At 36.3% G+C, this 14,398-nt stretch overlaps 1 protein-coding gene across 2 annotated transcripts; it reads right to left on the bottom strand.

Moving 5' to 3' along the window:
- Positions 1-6,514: 6,514 nt before the first annotated feature.
- ERMN (ermin) lies at positions 6,515-11,391 on the bottom strand. 2 transcript variants are annotated; one of them, XM_061135785.1, is made up of 3 exons: positions 11,154-11,391; positions 10,421-10,513; positions 6,515-7,180 (listed from the first exon to the last, which is right to left on the bottom strand). In XM_061135785.1, exons 1-3 carry the CDS (start codon positions 11,389-11,391, stop codon positions 6,666-6,668), a joined length of 846 nt encoding a protein of 281 aa, XP_060991768.1. In that variant the 3' UTR covers positions 6,515-6,665. The 2 variants fall into 2 exon arrangements, with proteins under 2 accessions (XP_060991768.1, XP_060991769.1); XM_061135786.1 differs by having other exon boundaries at positions 10,421-10,453.
- Positions 11,392-14,398: the final 3,007 nt, after the last annotated feature.

Here is a 14,398-nt window from a genome sequence, read left to right as displayed (position 1 = left end):
GATATTCTGGTACTTCTAATGATAAACCCTTGGATGAGACACGTTAGGGTCTTAATCAGCCCTGAGTTCTTCAATAAGGGGTTCTGTTCTTAGGGCCCTTATAGAGTTTTCCCCAGTTTAGCTTAAGCTATTACCTTTTCCTTGAAAAATATATACACATCTTATTACCTTGAACACAAGCATAGTTGATAGTATTTTACAGATCTTATTGGCTCAAAAGCTAACTTACCAAACCATTTGAGTACTTCTGAGCCTTCCAGTTTGCACGATTCATTTCTCATTTTCAACCGCTACTCTCTTGAAGGATGACACAGCTGTTGTTGGTACAACTGTGTTTTATCACCAGCATCAAATTTGCTCAGTTCTACTTGCTGCTATTCAATCAACTGTCATTCACAAGGGCAAAAACCACCATGCACCATGATCATAATGTATCATTAGCTTTCAACTAATTTGGAAATACTTTCTTGAATATTAAAGCATCTTTCCTTTAGAATCACCTTAGAGATTGTAAAGGGGGAAATATACTAGTTATAGTGTAGGAATTCAATTTTACCAGTCAATCTTGATTTTATGGATGGCTTAGAATGATTTTCAAGAGGCTGTCATGCAAGAGAAGGGAGTTGAGGTACACCAGATGGTACCGTTTTTGTTTTAATATCTTTATCTTCCACATTCAAACACAGAAAACAAATTCCATCTCAAAAGAAATCCATGATCTTGAATAAAAACAAGGAAATTACAAGAAATAAAGAGAAAAGAGATGGGACTAATTACCTTGAGTACCTACTATGTGCTAGGCATTGTTTGTGCCTCATCTCAGTCTGTGCACAACTCAATGAGGTGAGTCTCCTTCTCCTCATTATACAGATGAGGATGACTGAGAGGGATTGTCTAAAGTCATCACACTAGAAAGAGTTAAAATCCAGATTCCATTCTATCAAGCTCAAAAAAAAATAAAAGAAAAAAGTGAGCCTCTTTCACTAAATGATGCTTCTATGATTTTTTTTTATTCTTTTCCCTCTTCTTCCTCTTCCTCTTCTTTTTCTTCTTCTTCTTCTCCTTTTCCTTCTATGTCTTCTTTTACAAGTGGGGCAGGCAACTCAGGTGGGCTCAGTTAAAATCCTTTGGTACAGAGTCACATCTTTTTGGTGATGAGATGTGATTTTTGGTGATTTGATGTGACATTTTGGTCAAATCTTTTCAGATGTTGAACCAACAGGAAATAGAGGCTTCACTCCTTTCTGTTAAACAACAGAAGTGTAGGCTTAAGGATAGTTATACTCACACACTTCACAGTGGTCTTATCTCCTGACTTCATGCAGGACATATTCCTTTCCATTTCCTAGAACAAGTATGAGAGAAAGAAATGGACATAGAGAGATTGCTTCTCTGTAAACGACACTACCAACTCTTTGTTCCCTTAACTATTAATCAAAGCTGACAGATTGTTTAATTTGAGCGCGGGTGGGAAGTGGAAAATCAGAGTCCTTAAATTTAAAACAAAAACCAAGTCTTGTAACTTTCACTTCACTGTGTAGATTGTTACCAAAGTGCTTTTACAAAAACCTTTGCATAAGTGTATTCAACAATTGCTAGAATCCAAGATACCTTGACATGAGAAAAGGAACACTAGCCACAGCTTATATACATAAATATTTATGTTGGACAAATAGTCATTCTACAGACAGCTTTGAATAAGTCATGTAAAAGAGTATCTCCAATCCTTTGGCCACCTGATGCAAAGAGCCAACTCATTGGAGAAGACCCTGAAGCTAGGAAAGATTGAAGGCAAAAGGAGAAAGGGACGACAGAGGATGAGATGGTTGGATAGCCTCATCAACTCACTGGACATGAATCTGAGTAAACTTAGGGAGATAGTGAAGGACAGGGGAGCCTAGCATGCTGTAGTCTATGGGGTCATAAAGAATCAAACATGACTTAACAACTGAACAACATCAAAAATATTATCTACTCCTGGTGAAGTTTAAAGGATGGAATTTCAAGTGTTTCTGGTATTTGCGTCTAAAATGAAGGGAAAAAAAATACCACCACACTAAGTAGGTTTAATGCCCCTGCTTTCAACCTAACGAGTCAACTGGTAGTTATCACTATGATTGGGGTCTTTTTGAAAGTTTATGTGAATCTTTGCTTTCCAAAAACACAAAATTCTTATTTTCCAACAAATAGAGCAACTTCTAATATACTGAGTTTCTAATGACAACGTTTGCCATCAAATAAGTAGTAATAAATAATTTCATTGAAAGCGAGGCTTTCCTATTTTGATATTGACGGATAGATTTTTCCCAGTCAAGGATATTGGTCCTAAATATCTATATAAAGTTTTTATATTAGATACTGAAACTAAAGATTTATATAAATGGCTGTATGCTTCTATATTTTATACTTTGAATTGACAGAAAGTAAAACCAAGAGTTTCTACAAACAAAGAAAAATTAAGAAATGTTTTTGGATATTTTTAAGTCTCTTTTAGGTACACAGCTTTGCCTGCATCTGGCCTTCTGTACGGAAGAATCTCATGTGGACTTTTACTCTGGGTATTATTTTCCAGACGTGAGAAGAGTAACCAAACTAAATTATCAGGATCCTTGTTATTCAGTTTAGGTTTATATCTATGTCTTAATTCTCCTTCAAACAACTGCCTGAATGTTGCTCAATTCAGTCACTCAGCCGTGTCTGACTCTGCGACCCCATGGACTGCAGCACGCCAAGCTTCTCTGCCCATCACCAACTCCCAGAGCTTCCTCAAACTCAAGTCCATTAAGTCAGTGATGCCATCCAACCTTCTCATCCTCTGTCATCCCCTTCTCCTCCTGCCCTTAATCCCTCCCAGCATCAGGGTCTTTTCCAACAAGTCAGTTCTTCACATCAGGAGGCCAAAGTATTGGAGTTTCAACTTCAGCATCAGTCCTTCCAATGAATATTCAGGACTGATTTCCTTTAGGATGGACAGGTTGGATCTCCTTGCAGTCCAAGGGACTCTCAAAAGTCTTCTCCAACACCATAGTTTAAAAGCATCAGTTCTTCAGTGCTCAGTTTTCTTTATAGTCCAACTCTCACATCCGTACATGACAACTGTATGGAATGTTTCTAGTTTTATGCATATTAGCCATAAGAGGTGGGCATAAAAAAAGAGAAGGCAAAGGTTAAATTAGTGAATTTTGTTATTGATTACCTAAGTTTCTAAGTAAAAGTTCAATTACATTTCGAATTCATATCCAAAACTCTTTCAAATTGGTAGTTATTACAAAGCTCTTTGATTTTATAGTCTTGTATATATCTGGGTGATTTCCACTGCTCATTACTACCCATGTGTTTATGTTGATTGCATGTTCTACTTATCTTGTGTTCTTCACACATTTTGGTATTCATATTTATTATGTTACTGTCTGACATTCTATAATATTAGCAAATGTTTGCTATATTTTTGACATTACTTTTTATAGCCCTCTTACTTTTATGGAGCAGTGAAAGTTTAGGCTTTAAAAGAAGTAGTGCCTTTCTCATATGGTCAGACATATTTTTTCTTTATGATATGCTGGTGTTTCTTCTTTTTCTATAATTCTCTACTATTACTTATTTTAAATGTCTTTCTATCATTTTGAAAAACTTAAATGCCCATTCTGCATTTGAAAATGTTCCAAAAGTACTGCACCATGTAAATACATAAAACAATTACTATAAAAACATAAGCATAGTTTACAGCAATGTTTTACCTTAGAGACTACAAAGATATATATATATATAGATAGATAGATATGTTTCAAGTTGTTGGAATTAAGATGCATCTAAAACAATAGTTCAGTTCCTGTAAAAATAATACAAATGTTTCATGAACATTACATATCTACCCATCAGAAATTCTTTTTGCAATTTCATATACAAGTATTTTGAGACCTTTTTGAAGTAAATAATGAAAATGAATGAAGGTGTTCTCTTGATTTTTGAAAAAGCATTTATTGATGGTCTTAATAGCTTCTGATGTGCAAGGGTTCTTCTATATTTTAAAAGGCAATTAGAGAAAGTAAAATTTAGACACCAAAAAAACAAGGATACAAACTTTTATTGAGAACAAGCAAACACAGAAGTTTTTTGTTTAAACTGTTAATAGGTAGATCGATAGAGTCTGATATACATGCTGTGTCTTTAAAGGTAGCATTATATGAAGGGTAAATTTTATATTGACAAAGAAATAGAGCAGTTATTACTTCCTGTTCCCCCAGCATCTAAGGAAAATAAAAAGTCATGCAAGAAATATCAGCATTTTCATAATAAATCAGTTTTCCCTGCTAACAGCTACCAGAGTCCTTCTTCCATCCCTGAACCTTGAATCCCAAAGGCAGTAAGCCTTCACATGTAGCTCCCAGTCTGTATTCTTAATGTGTCCCATATGCTTTTCAAATGTTAAATACCCACCCCCTACAACTGGAACCAGACCTTTGTCTTTCCTAAGTTAGAAAGAGTCACAGAGCCGCCTCTCACTGTTATGTACTTATGGTTACTTAATTCTGGGGTATACGGTAACATGGCAGCACAGAGCAATAAGCACTGATGCCAAATAATAGTTTCAATGTTCTTCTGCAACTACATTGCCTCCTCTGTGAGCATTAAGCATTTACTCATTGAACATACCCTGAAATAGTCTTGTTGACAAAATCTTTCATGGTTGGTTAATCATCTGGTAAGATATCACAAAGCTAAAGGGGCCAGGGTTACTATATTTTGGAGCCCAATTAGAGACAGTTGATTTGCCACATCAAATGACCACAGACCACACACCTCACTCAAGTTCCACTGGAATTTGCCACCTCTGCCGAAATAATTCAAAATACAGGCTCTGTTGATTGTAGGTTAACAATTGGTCCTGTCCTATGATGGATAATACAATACTGTGCTTTGAAGTTAAGTAGAAAATTATAGGGGTCACCAGTAATCCAAAAAAGAAAATAGGTTGTCCAGGTAAAAAGATTAAAAGGCACTAAATAAACAGGTAATTGTCCTAGTGCATCAATCTTCTACTTAAATTTATCAATAAAAACCTGATTTTCCTGACTTTATTCTGAAAACACTTTGTCAAGAATAAAATGTATAGTCTATAGATAGACTAAGCATGACAGACTTTGATATGGTCAGGTTATAAAGTATCTGCTTGAAAAAAATAAAAGGAAAAATTCAAAATTGAGGCTCATAAACACTAAATAGTAGTGTATGATACTATGGAAACATATTATGTGACAGTAGAGAACTAAAGAAAGTGCCTTTAGAATGTGTGGGATTTGTTACACATAAATAAGCAATAATCTGAGAAGGGCTAACCCAGTTTTTTTCACAAAATGAAAATAAATAAACAAAGGGTTGAATAGTACAATGAAGACTGTATTACATTCAGACAATAAGGAATTGTCTTTTTATTCCCAGGGCCAAAAAAATGTCTTTATCTGTGGTGACAGAAAGTTGAGGGTAATATATATAGAAGCATGAAATGAAAAATTATGGATCTAAGAATATAAATATAGATTCTCCCTTTTCATAAATATTCAATACATTATTTGACACATTGGTTTGAGTGAAGCTTCACAAGCACAGTTTTAAGCATCTTGATTTGGGCTGAGGTCCAGTAAATTATATATTCCCAACAACCATCAGAGCTTTCTCACTAAAAATACACACTCACACTCTACTTTGAAAATATTCTAAGATAATTATTTCCATTTTCATAGTAACTAGTACAGTTATGACTAGAGTTGTCTCAGGTTTCTAAGGAAAGAAAATTATTCTGAGATTCTGTTAATAAGAGAAAGTGTAGTAATAGAGAGGGATATTTTCTTAAAATTATGCTAAAGCTGTCATTTTCATGTTTAATGACTTTAACTGTGCTAGACAAGATTTTGTTTTCTGTTTCAGAAATAAACTATCTGATATAACTCTTTAGTCAATTGCCCACAAATCTTCCAACCCCTCCTTCTAGCAATCTCACAATGGGTTTAATTCATCTGGAGAGCATAAAGCCAACATTTAGTAAACAGAATTCTCCTGCCTGACAATTGCTCAGCCCCTCTAGTGAGAAATTTCAGTGAATGGTAACACCTAGGAAGGCGACCTATACAGAATTTCACTCCGTAGATGCCAAAGAAAAACAACTTAAAATCTGAAGATAATAGGAAAGGCAAAGTATTTTGGAAAGTTTATTGCCAGTCTATAAAATCACATTTTAAATAAAGAGAGATTTGATACCAGACTCTCTATCCCCCTCAATGTATAGGAAGAAAGACATAAAAAGAACTACATTTCATTTCAAATAGTTCTCTTTCATTTGATGACTACGTTTCCCAGCATTGCTACTTTTAAAGCCAAACTTTTAAATGCTGGATTTCGCAGTGGTGCTCACTGTTTAGTGCTTAGCACATAAGGCTATATTAGTGAAGTTTTAAAAAACAAATGTCCAAGAACGAGCCTAAAGCTTTTTGATTTGAGATTACCAGACTGAATTTTTGCTAGGGTTATTTCCACATTACTCTACAGTGAAACAGAGATTCAGCTTCCACTTCTTTAAAGGGAGCAACTCAAAGAAGGCAACAAAGATACATATCAGAAAAACCGAATTAGCTTTTGCTTTAGTGGGCATGAGAACTTCTCAGTTCCAGTTAGTTTACCATAGACTCGAATTCATCAATTCTTTGCTTGGTGTTCCCCTTTCTGATTTTCCGATAGGATATCGTATTGTATCTTGAATAAGCATTTCTGGAGAAATCACCCTTCTTCCCGAAGGTTGGCTGCTCATCAGGTGTGACAGGTTGGGAACTGGGGCTGCTCAGTGGGGAGTCCTCACTTGCATCACCTTCCTCTTTTAATTGAGTATCCTCTTCATTTTTTTTCTTAAATTCTATCACACGAACTTCATCTTCATCATCTTTGCAATCATCATCATCATTATTAATTTCTTCATCCCAAACCTCTTGCTCCTCATCCTGCTTGGAATGTGACACATCAACCTGGCTAGGTTTCCGAAATCCTAACCATTCAATTTCAGTTGCCTGAAGAGCTGTGTTCTCCAGCTCCTCATCTTCTCTCTCCTCTAGAGGTTGTTCAGCAATCCTTTCCTTTTGTCTGCTTATTTCTTGATTGCTGCTGCTCAATGGAATCTTCTCCCACTGATGCCCTGTAGCAAAATCAATTGGTAGTTGATATGTGTAGAGATTTCAAAATACCCACATATTCTCCAGATTATATTTCTGTACAACCATTTTCCAGCATATATTTTATGAGATATTGTTCTGTGGGTTATTAATGTGTTTTACACAATGGAACAAGCTACCCCATCAAATTATCTCAGAAAACACTGCATTAAACACAAATAAGTTTCCTCAGAATTTATCTGAACCTTTAAAATGCTAATGAATATTAGGATCCAGCAACCCAACCTCATCTGACTATGGAAATTTTTATTATGGACTACTGTTGCAAGGTGATCAAACAAGTCAGTCCTAAAGGAAACCACTCTTGGATATTCTTTGGAAGGACTGTTGCTAAAACTGAAGCTCCAGTCCTTTGGCTACCTGATCTTAAGAGCGGACTCATTGGAAAAGACCCTGGTGCTGAGAAAGATTGAAGGCAAAAGAAGAACGGAGTGGCAAAGGATGAGATGGTTAGATAGCATTATTGGCTCAATGGACATGAACTCAAGCAAACTCGGGGAGATAGTGGGGGACAGAGGAGCCTGGTGTGTCAGACACAACTTAGCAACTGAACAACAACTAGCGACTGAACAACAACTATATCTAGTGAGACTGGTATTCCATGAGACACACTTTTAAAAATCCTGTCTAGCTTATCATGACTGGGTATATGAATATGTTAAAAAAAAAAACACAGGGAACTATGTCCTAACCACACATGGATATTCCTCAAAGAAAATTAGAAAAATATCTCACAGTGAAAAAAGACCTCCAACAGCAAAAATAATGAAATAATGACTACCAATGACTGGTCTCATTCAGAGTAGCAAATTCAGTATTTGCCACCATGCTTCTCAGAGTTATCCTAAAGTACCAGGTGTGGAAAAGGAGCAGGCAGCCACAGATGGCCAAGAGACAGGTGCTGGGCTAATCAAGGTGCCAAGTCCACCAAAGGACACACAGTATAGTCTAGGTTCTGCCACCGATTGCTAGCAAGTCAAAATTTAAAAATCACATTGAGGTCATATCTAGCTAATGCTAGATTAGCCTATTGTTTTAGACACGTCCTTAGCGGACAACTAATTAACTCAAGTGGTTTGGTACCATGTAGTGACTTTAAAAAGGCTCATTTAATTCACTGCAAATTTCACTTTTCAAACAGATCCTATCAGCATATCCTCAATAACATTTATTGAGCATGTAAAAACCAGTTAATAAGGAGAGAGTAGAGACTGTTTTCAGAGCTTTCACCCCTAAAGGACTTCAGTGGGAAGCTTCAGCCTGCAGTGTGCCTGACTCAGGGTTGTGTTCACTATTCTCTTTCAACACCATTGTTGTTGTTGTTTAGTTGCTAAGTCATGTCCGATTCCTTTACAACCCTATGAACTATATCCTGCCAGGCTCCTCTGTCCATGGGATTTCCCAGACAATACTAGAGTCTTTAAACAAAATGAGAGGCACTGTTTCTCTTTGCCTTTCTCCTCCACAGCTTCCTATTTTCACTGAAAGATGTTAACAAGTTCATTTCCATCAAAGATTTTTCATTCTCTTTTCATTTTATTTTTCTAACTATAATTGTAAAGTTACACAAACAGATAGAAGTGAAGATGGATCATCACTCCTCTTTACTTGTGCACATTTCCTATCAGGCCACTGGCATCCAGTCAGTATTCTTTACATTATAAATAAATACACATTATAATGTTTACTATAATCTTGTTTGGTTTTCTTTTTTTCACAAAAACCAAAGAAACTGATCTTTTGTCTCATATTCATGACTCGGGCATAGAATTGTCATGCTTGAAATTACTTCTGTCTTTAAAGTATAGTATTTTTCTCAGTATTTTTAACATTTTCCTATTTTTCAACCCAAGAGTATTCTCTCCAGAGACTTTTTAGCTGTTTGCCACTGCGAAAATAAAAGATACCAAAATGTGTCCTTCTAACTCTACAGCAGAAACATATGTTCCACCAAACACAAAAGGATTCATGCAGGGAAAAGTTCACCCTGAGACTATCCGCTTTTAAAAATCCAGACTGCTTTTATTCTTTATTTAAAGAAAATGAAAGATCTTAGAGAACTATTGTCTCCAGCTGACCTTCTGGTCAGAAATTTGAAAGGGACTCTAGATAAAAGTTGAGATCTCTGTCTTTGAGAGTTTGCTTGCTCATTGGCAGCAGAAGGGTTAGGGCAAGAGATTATTTAGTTCATTTCATAGGGTCTAGGTTTTACAAATTAACTGTGATAATGTAAAAGCTTGACAATGACTGCTGCTTATGACATTATTCCTTGAGTGACTGTACAGTGGACCACTGTTTGCAGTCAGCAGACAGTCTGAGAGGTGTCCAGACAAGGTGGACAAACTCAGGAAACTGCCAACAACCTTGGCATCTACTATTTTATGTGATGTCCTAATATTTCAACCAATAATTCTTCAGTGTTTTGCTTGTTAAGAGCCTAAATAAGCTAAGTCACTTAGGTCTACCAAGCTGGTTTCAATTTTGAGGTAAGATGTTTATGCTTGCAAGAGAGGATATGAATAATTAATAGATTTTTATCTTGCACTTTATTTGGAAAGTATTTGAATGTAAGTGTTTCCTTAGAAGTCTGAAACACTTTGTGTCTCTTAGACTCTTGAGTTTATTTGTAAAATAATATAATCATTTAAAAATCCATGTTCTTTTTACTCAGGCATTTTCTGAAAGGACACAATTAGAATTAACTTCATCACTCAGAAGATTTCTTTGACAAGAATTAGGTAACCATTTTGTGATTACATCAGAGGCCTAAAATTTTCCTATAGATCAAATAAATTTATAAGATTATTTTAAACTGTATGCCAATGGTAAATTTTTAGGATAAATCCATTTTTGAAACATTTACAATTTGCAAGGTGCCTGACACAGACTTGAAGACACTAAATCAAAAGGAAAGATTGATACAGTTGAATAACTTATTAAGAGGCAGATGTCATATCATCAAGTCAAAGTGTGCCAAGCAGTTATACAGATCCATGCAGTTTCAGTCTTAAAGAGCCTATAATGCTTTCTAAGGTAAAACCCACAGATAAGTCCAGACTCCCTTATCTGCCTAGAACAGCATGACTTCAAAAATGACTTCTGGATTCCTTTTTTAATATCACACTCACACAACATCCCATGCAAAAACTGCCCTCCATATCCAGTCAAACAATTTCTGTGTACAAAATGGAAGTTCTTCTTACCTTCTCTCAATGCCATTTCATCAACACTTGTTTCTTGGAGAGAAAGATCTGTGATAGCCTTATGAACAACATAGAGCTTCTCTTCTGGTTTTTCTGGAGGGAAAACCCCATAAGATAAATATTTTAACATTTAAGTAGTTTAAGATAAATAAATTACCAATTTAGACTCTAATAAGGTAGGTTTTTTTTTTTTTTTTTGTGGTCACTAAAATAACTATTTCACTCTTCGAACTCATTTCTTCACTGAGTTCTTATAAACATAATGATAATCTTTTCTTTAATGTCTGTATAAGGTATACTACCATGATTTCTGATACTTTCAGGTAGATTTAGAAAGAAAAATTGAATTTACAAATTCCCTTTAACCAAATAATAACGGAGCTATAATAATAATAAATAACAGAAGCTAACATTTAACAAACAGTAATTTTCACAATAACTCTACAAATTCAGCACTATTATCCGCCTTCTTCTAATGAGACAACTAAGGCTTCGGGAGGCCAGGAAAGTTGTCCAGGATGACAGAACTTTCAAATAAATGAGCTTGGATTTGACCCAAGGCAGAGGTTTAGTCCTTATGCTCTGAAGCCCCAGTAGGATAAGGGGCCACATTTGGGCAAGGACAAAAGTGGAAGGATGTGCCATTTACTCCTTCACAACAGTTTATCCAAAGACTCCTGAGTGAGTTCACAAATCAAATCAAAGCAAATTAGACAGAAGGAAAATGCTTTACCTTTTAGAATCTTCTCATCCATGGACGAGCTGAGCAGTACGTCCTCTTGTAATTTTTCACTTTTCTCCTGATTTCTTTCTGTGGGTACATCAAGTCTAGGTTCTACCCTGCAGTATGGTGGGGTGCCATCCACGTCACTGGCTGCTTCTGTGATTTTAGCGATCTTTTGTTGACCGTTCTCAGGGGGTGTATCCCCATTACACTCCACCTGACTGAATGTCACTGGTACGTCTGTCATAATGTACAGCTGAGTCCCACTTTTAGAGAGCTTTGGGGAAGATCCTTGATCCTTGATAAATTCTCTTGCCTTCAAATCCAACTCTTACTCTAAGAACACAATTTACTTTAGTGCATAATAAGAAGCTTCTTTTCCTAAAGGTATCCAGATAGAGAGTAGAACAAAAGTAATGGAATTTGTCAGATTTACACCAATCCATGAGCAAGCATCCAGCCAATCACCACCTTCTTTGTTGCTCAGCAGTTCCACTTGCAGAATTAATGGCAGTCTTTTGATTTACATAAGCAAACAATCCAAGGCAATCAGGCTTTTGTGTTGGCATGTAGAGGGGGACTTTCAGCTTGTCAGTCCCCCTCTGGGAACAGAGATTTTTGTCCCTTTTCATAATGGTCCTTTGTCATTTTCCTTGTAACAGGAGCCACAATTGTTCCACAGCTTTAATCCAGAGAGAATGACCACCTTGAGGCATATTAGTTCTGTGTAACCAGCTTAACATTTCCAAACAGATTTTGTTCAAGTAAAACCTCAGCTATTTTGTAAAGGACAATGGCATCATTTCTTATTTATTAAAGAATAAAAACAGCTTATCAAAAACCTGTAAACAGGGCAACTTTATTGTACATCGCTCTGGCAGCAGATTCCACACTATGCTTTCAGGAACCCACGGAAATAGACCTAAGAAAAAACAAACACAAATTCTGCCATTTCACTCGTATCAAAAATTTTATATTTCAGAGTAATTTATTTGGTCTATAGCTTCTTATTTTAGTTTATTCACTTCTATAACAGCTCAGTTCATCCTGTAAAACCCTAGAATAATTGCCTCCATGAAATTTTCTCTTTCCCCAATCAGAATTACTTTCAATATCCCCTACTGATGTTGCATGATGCTTGTAAAATGATAAGATACCAACACTGTCTGCCCTTGGGGGAAACAGGTGATTATATAAAACATCTGTCACCTACCACTCCTTCTTTCTTCAGGTAAGATACTAATTCTTTGTTTGTGTGTGGATTTCTTGTAGACAATCATCTGTCCTTTTTTTCATTGTTGCTTTAATTCCACCATGGTGTTTTATTTTTTTAATTTTTACTGGAGAGTAGTTGATTTACAATGTTGTGTTAGTTTCTGCTATGCAGCAAAGTGAATCAGTATATGTATATTCACTCTTTTTTTAGATTCTTTCCCCATATAGGCCATTACAGGGTATTGAATAGAGTTTCTGGTGCTACCAGTAGGTCCTTATTAGTTATCTATTTTATATGTGAAAAGCCAGTTGCTCAGTCATGTCCAACTCTTTGCAACCTCAGGGACTATAACTGGCCAGTCTCCTCTGTCCATGGAGTTCTCCAGGCAAGAATACTGGAGTGGGTTGCCATGCCCTCCTCCAGGAGATCTTCCCAACCCAGGGATCAAACTTGGGTCTCCGCATTGCAGGCAGATTCTTTACCTTCTGAGCCAACAGGGTTGCCTATTTTATATATGGTAGTGTATATATGTGAATCCCAATCTCCCAATTTTTCCCTTCCTGCTTTCCCTCCTTTTAACCATAAGTTTTTGTTTTCTACATCTGTAACTCTATTTCTGTTTCATAAATAAGTTCATTTGTACTATTTTTTATGTTAATTCTTCTTTGTTCAATCTCATCTAATGCAAAATAATTCCAGAACCTTTGTTCATGCTGCTCCCTCAGCTTGGAATGCCCTTCTCTTCCTCAAGGCCAAACCTCTGGCCTAATCAGCTCCTCTAAGTGCTCAACTCTCAGTTGAAATACATTTCTTTAAAGTCACTTTTCCTGACCCACAGGATTAGAATGGGACTCCTGTTACACATTATCTTGTCCTTCAGAATACTCTTCACAGTTGTGATTAAATAAGTAATTGCACAATTATCTGCTTAATGTCTCTTTCACCAAGTAGAATCTGAGCTTTATCTGGACAGGGACCGTGGTTAACTTCTTTATGTGTGTCCCCAACATGTAGCATCTTCCTTTAAATAAGTAGGTACTCAATAAAGAAAGAAATTACCATTGAGTAAATGAATAAATGTTACTCCCTAGAGGATACATTTTGGATCTTTTCTAAAGGGAAGAAGAACAGAGGTTAGAGAGTGATTGTGCATATATCACCTTTAAAACTGCGTCTAGGGTTAAGTCCATTAGGGTCTACATCAGGGATGACAAATACAAGGCACTCTGGTCTCACCCTTTTCTCCCATATACTTGGAGGACATCTCTGAGATTCTAGAAATCTCTCCCTTGTCATTTCCAGCTGCTCTCTAACACACTGTCACACAGTCTAACACACTGATTATTTGTTTCTGTACAGGTAGAAAATTAATTTCCCTCTACCTGCTTGTGAAAGCTTGTCTGAGATCAAATAATCTATCAAAATAATCTATCTGTAATAAAGGATAGATTCACGAGAAAAGGGAATAGAGGTTTAAATATCTTGTTAAAAAGTAAATTGAGGAATTTTAAATTTTTTAAGAGGTTTTTCTGAGCAAAAATCAATTCTAATTGAGTAATGTTGAACTGGAAGTGGCTAGGAGCACTCCACAGGACAGGAAATGTGGAGACTTTTACAGAGAAAAGGCAGAAGGGAAGTAAGGAAATTATTGATTGGTGGCTCAGATAGTAAATTATCTGCTTACAATGCAGGAGACCTGGGTTCAATCCCTGGTTTGGGAAGATCCTTTGGAGTAAGAATGGATACCCACTCCAGTATTCTTTTTTTTTTTTAATTTATTTGTTTTTTATTTGAAGGATAATTGCTTTACAGAATTATGCTGTTTTCTATCAAACCTCAACATGAATCAGCCATAGGTATACATATATCCCTTTCCTTTTGGAACTCCCTCCCATCTCCCTCCCCATCCTACCCCTCTACATTGATACAGAGCCCCTGTTTGAGTTTCCTGAGCCAGACAGCAATTCCATGGACAGACAAGACTGGCAGGCTACATTCCATTGGGTCTCAGAGTCAGACACAACTGAGCAACTAACAC

This window comes from Dama dama, chromosome 33 (assembly GCF_033118175.1).
Source record: "Dama dama isolate Ldn47 chromosome 33, ASM3311817v1, whole genome shotgun sequence".
In the NCBI taxonomy this organism is placed as follows: domain Eukaryota; kingdom Metazoa; phylum Chordata; class Mammalia; order Artiodactyla; family Cervidae; genus Dama; species Dama dama.
This window is presented reverse-complemented; position numbering and strand designations above follow the sequence as displayed.

Coding starts and splice junctions, on each gene's coding strand:
- ERMN (XM_061135785.1), bottom strand. CDS start 11,391: ATGACAGACGTACCAGTGACATTCAGTCAGGTGGAGTGTAATGGGGAT. Junction 10,514..11,153: donor GGATGAGAAGATTCTAAAAG/GTAAAGCATTTT, acceptor TTTTCCCTCCAG/AAAAACCAGAAGAGAAGCTC. Junction 7,181..10,420: donor TGAAATGGCATTGAGAGAAG/GTAAGAAGAACT, acceptor ATTTTGCTACAG/GGCATCAGTGGGAGAAGATT.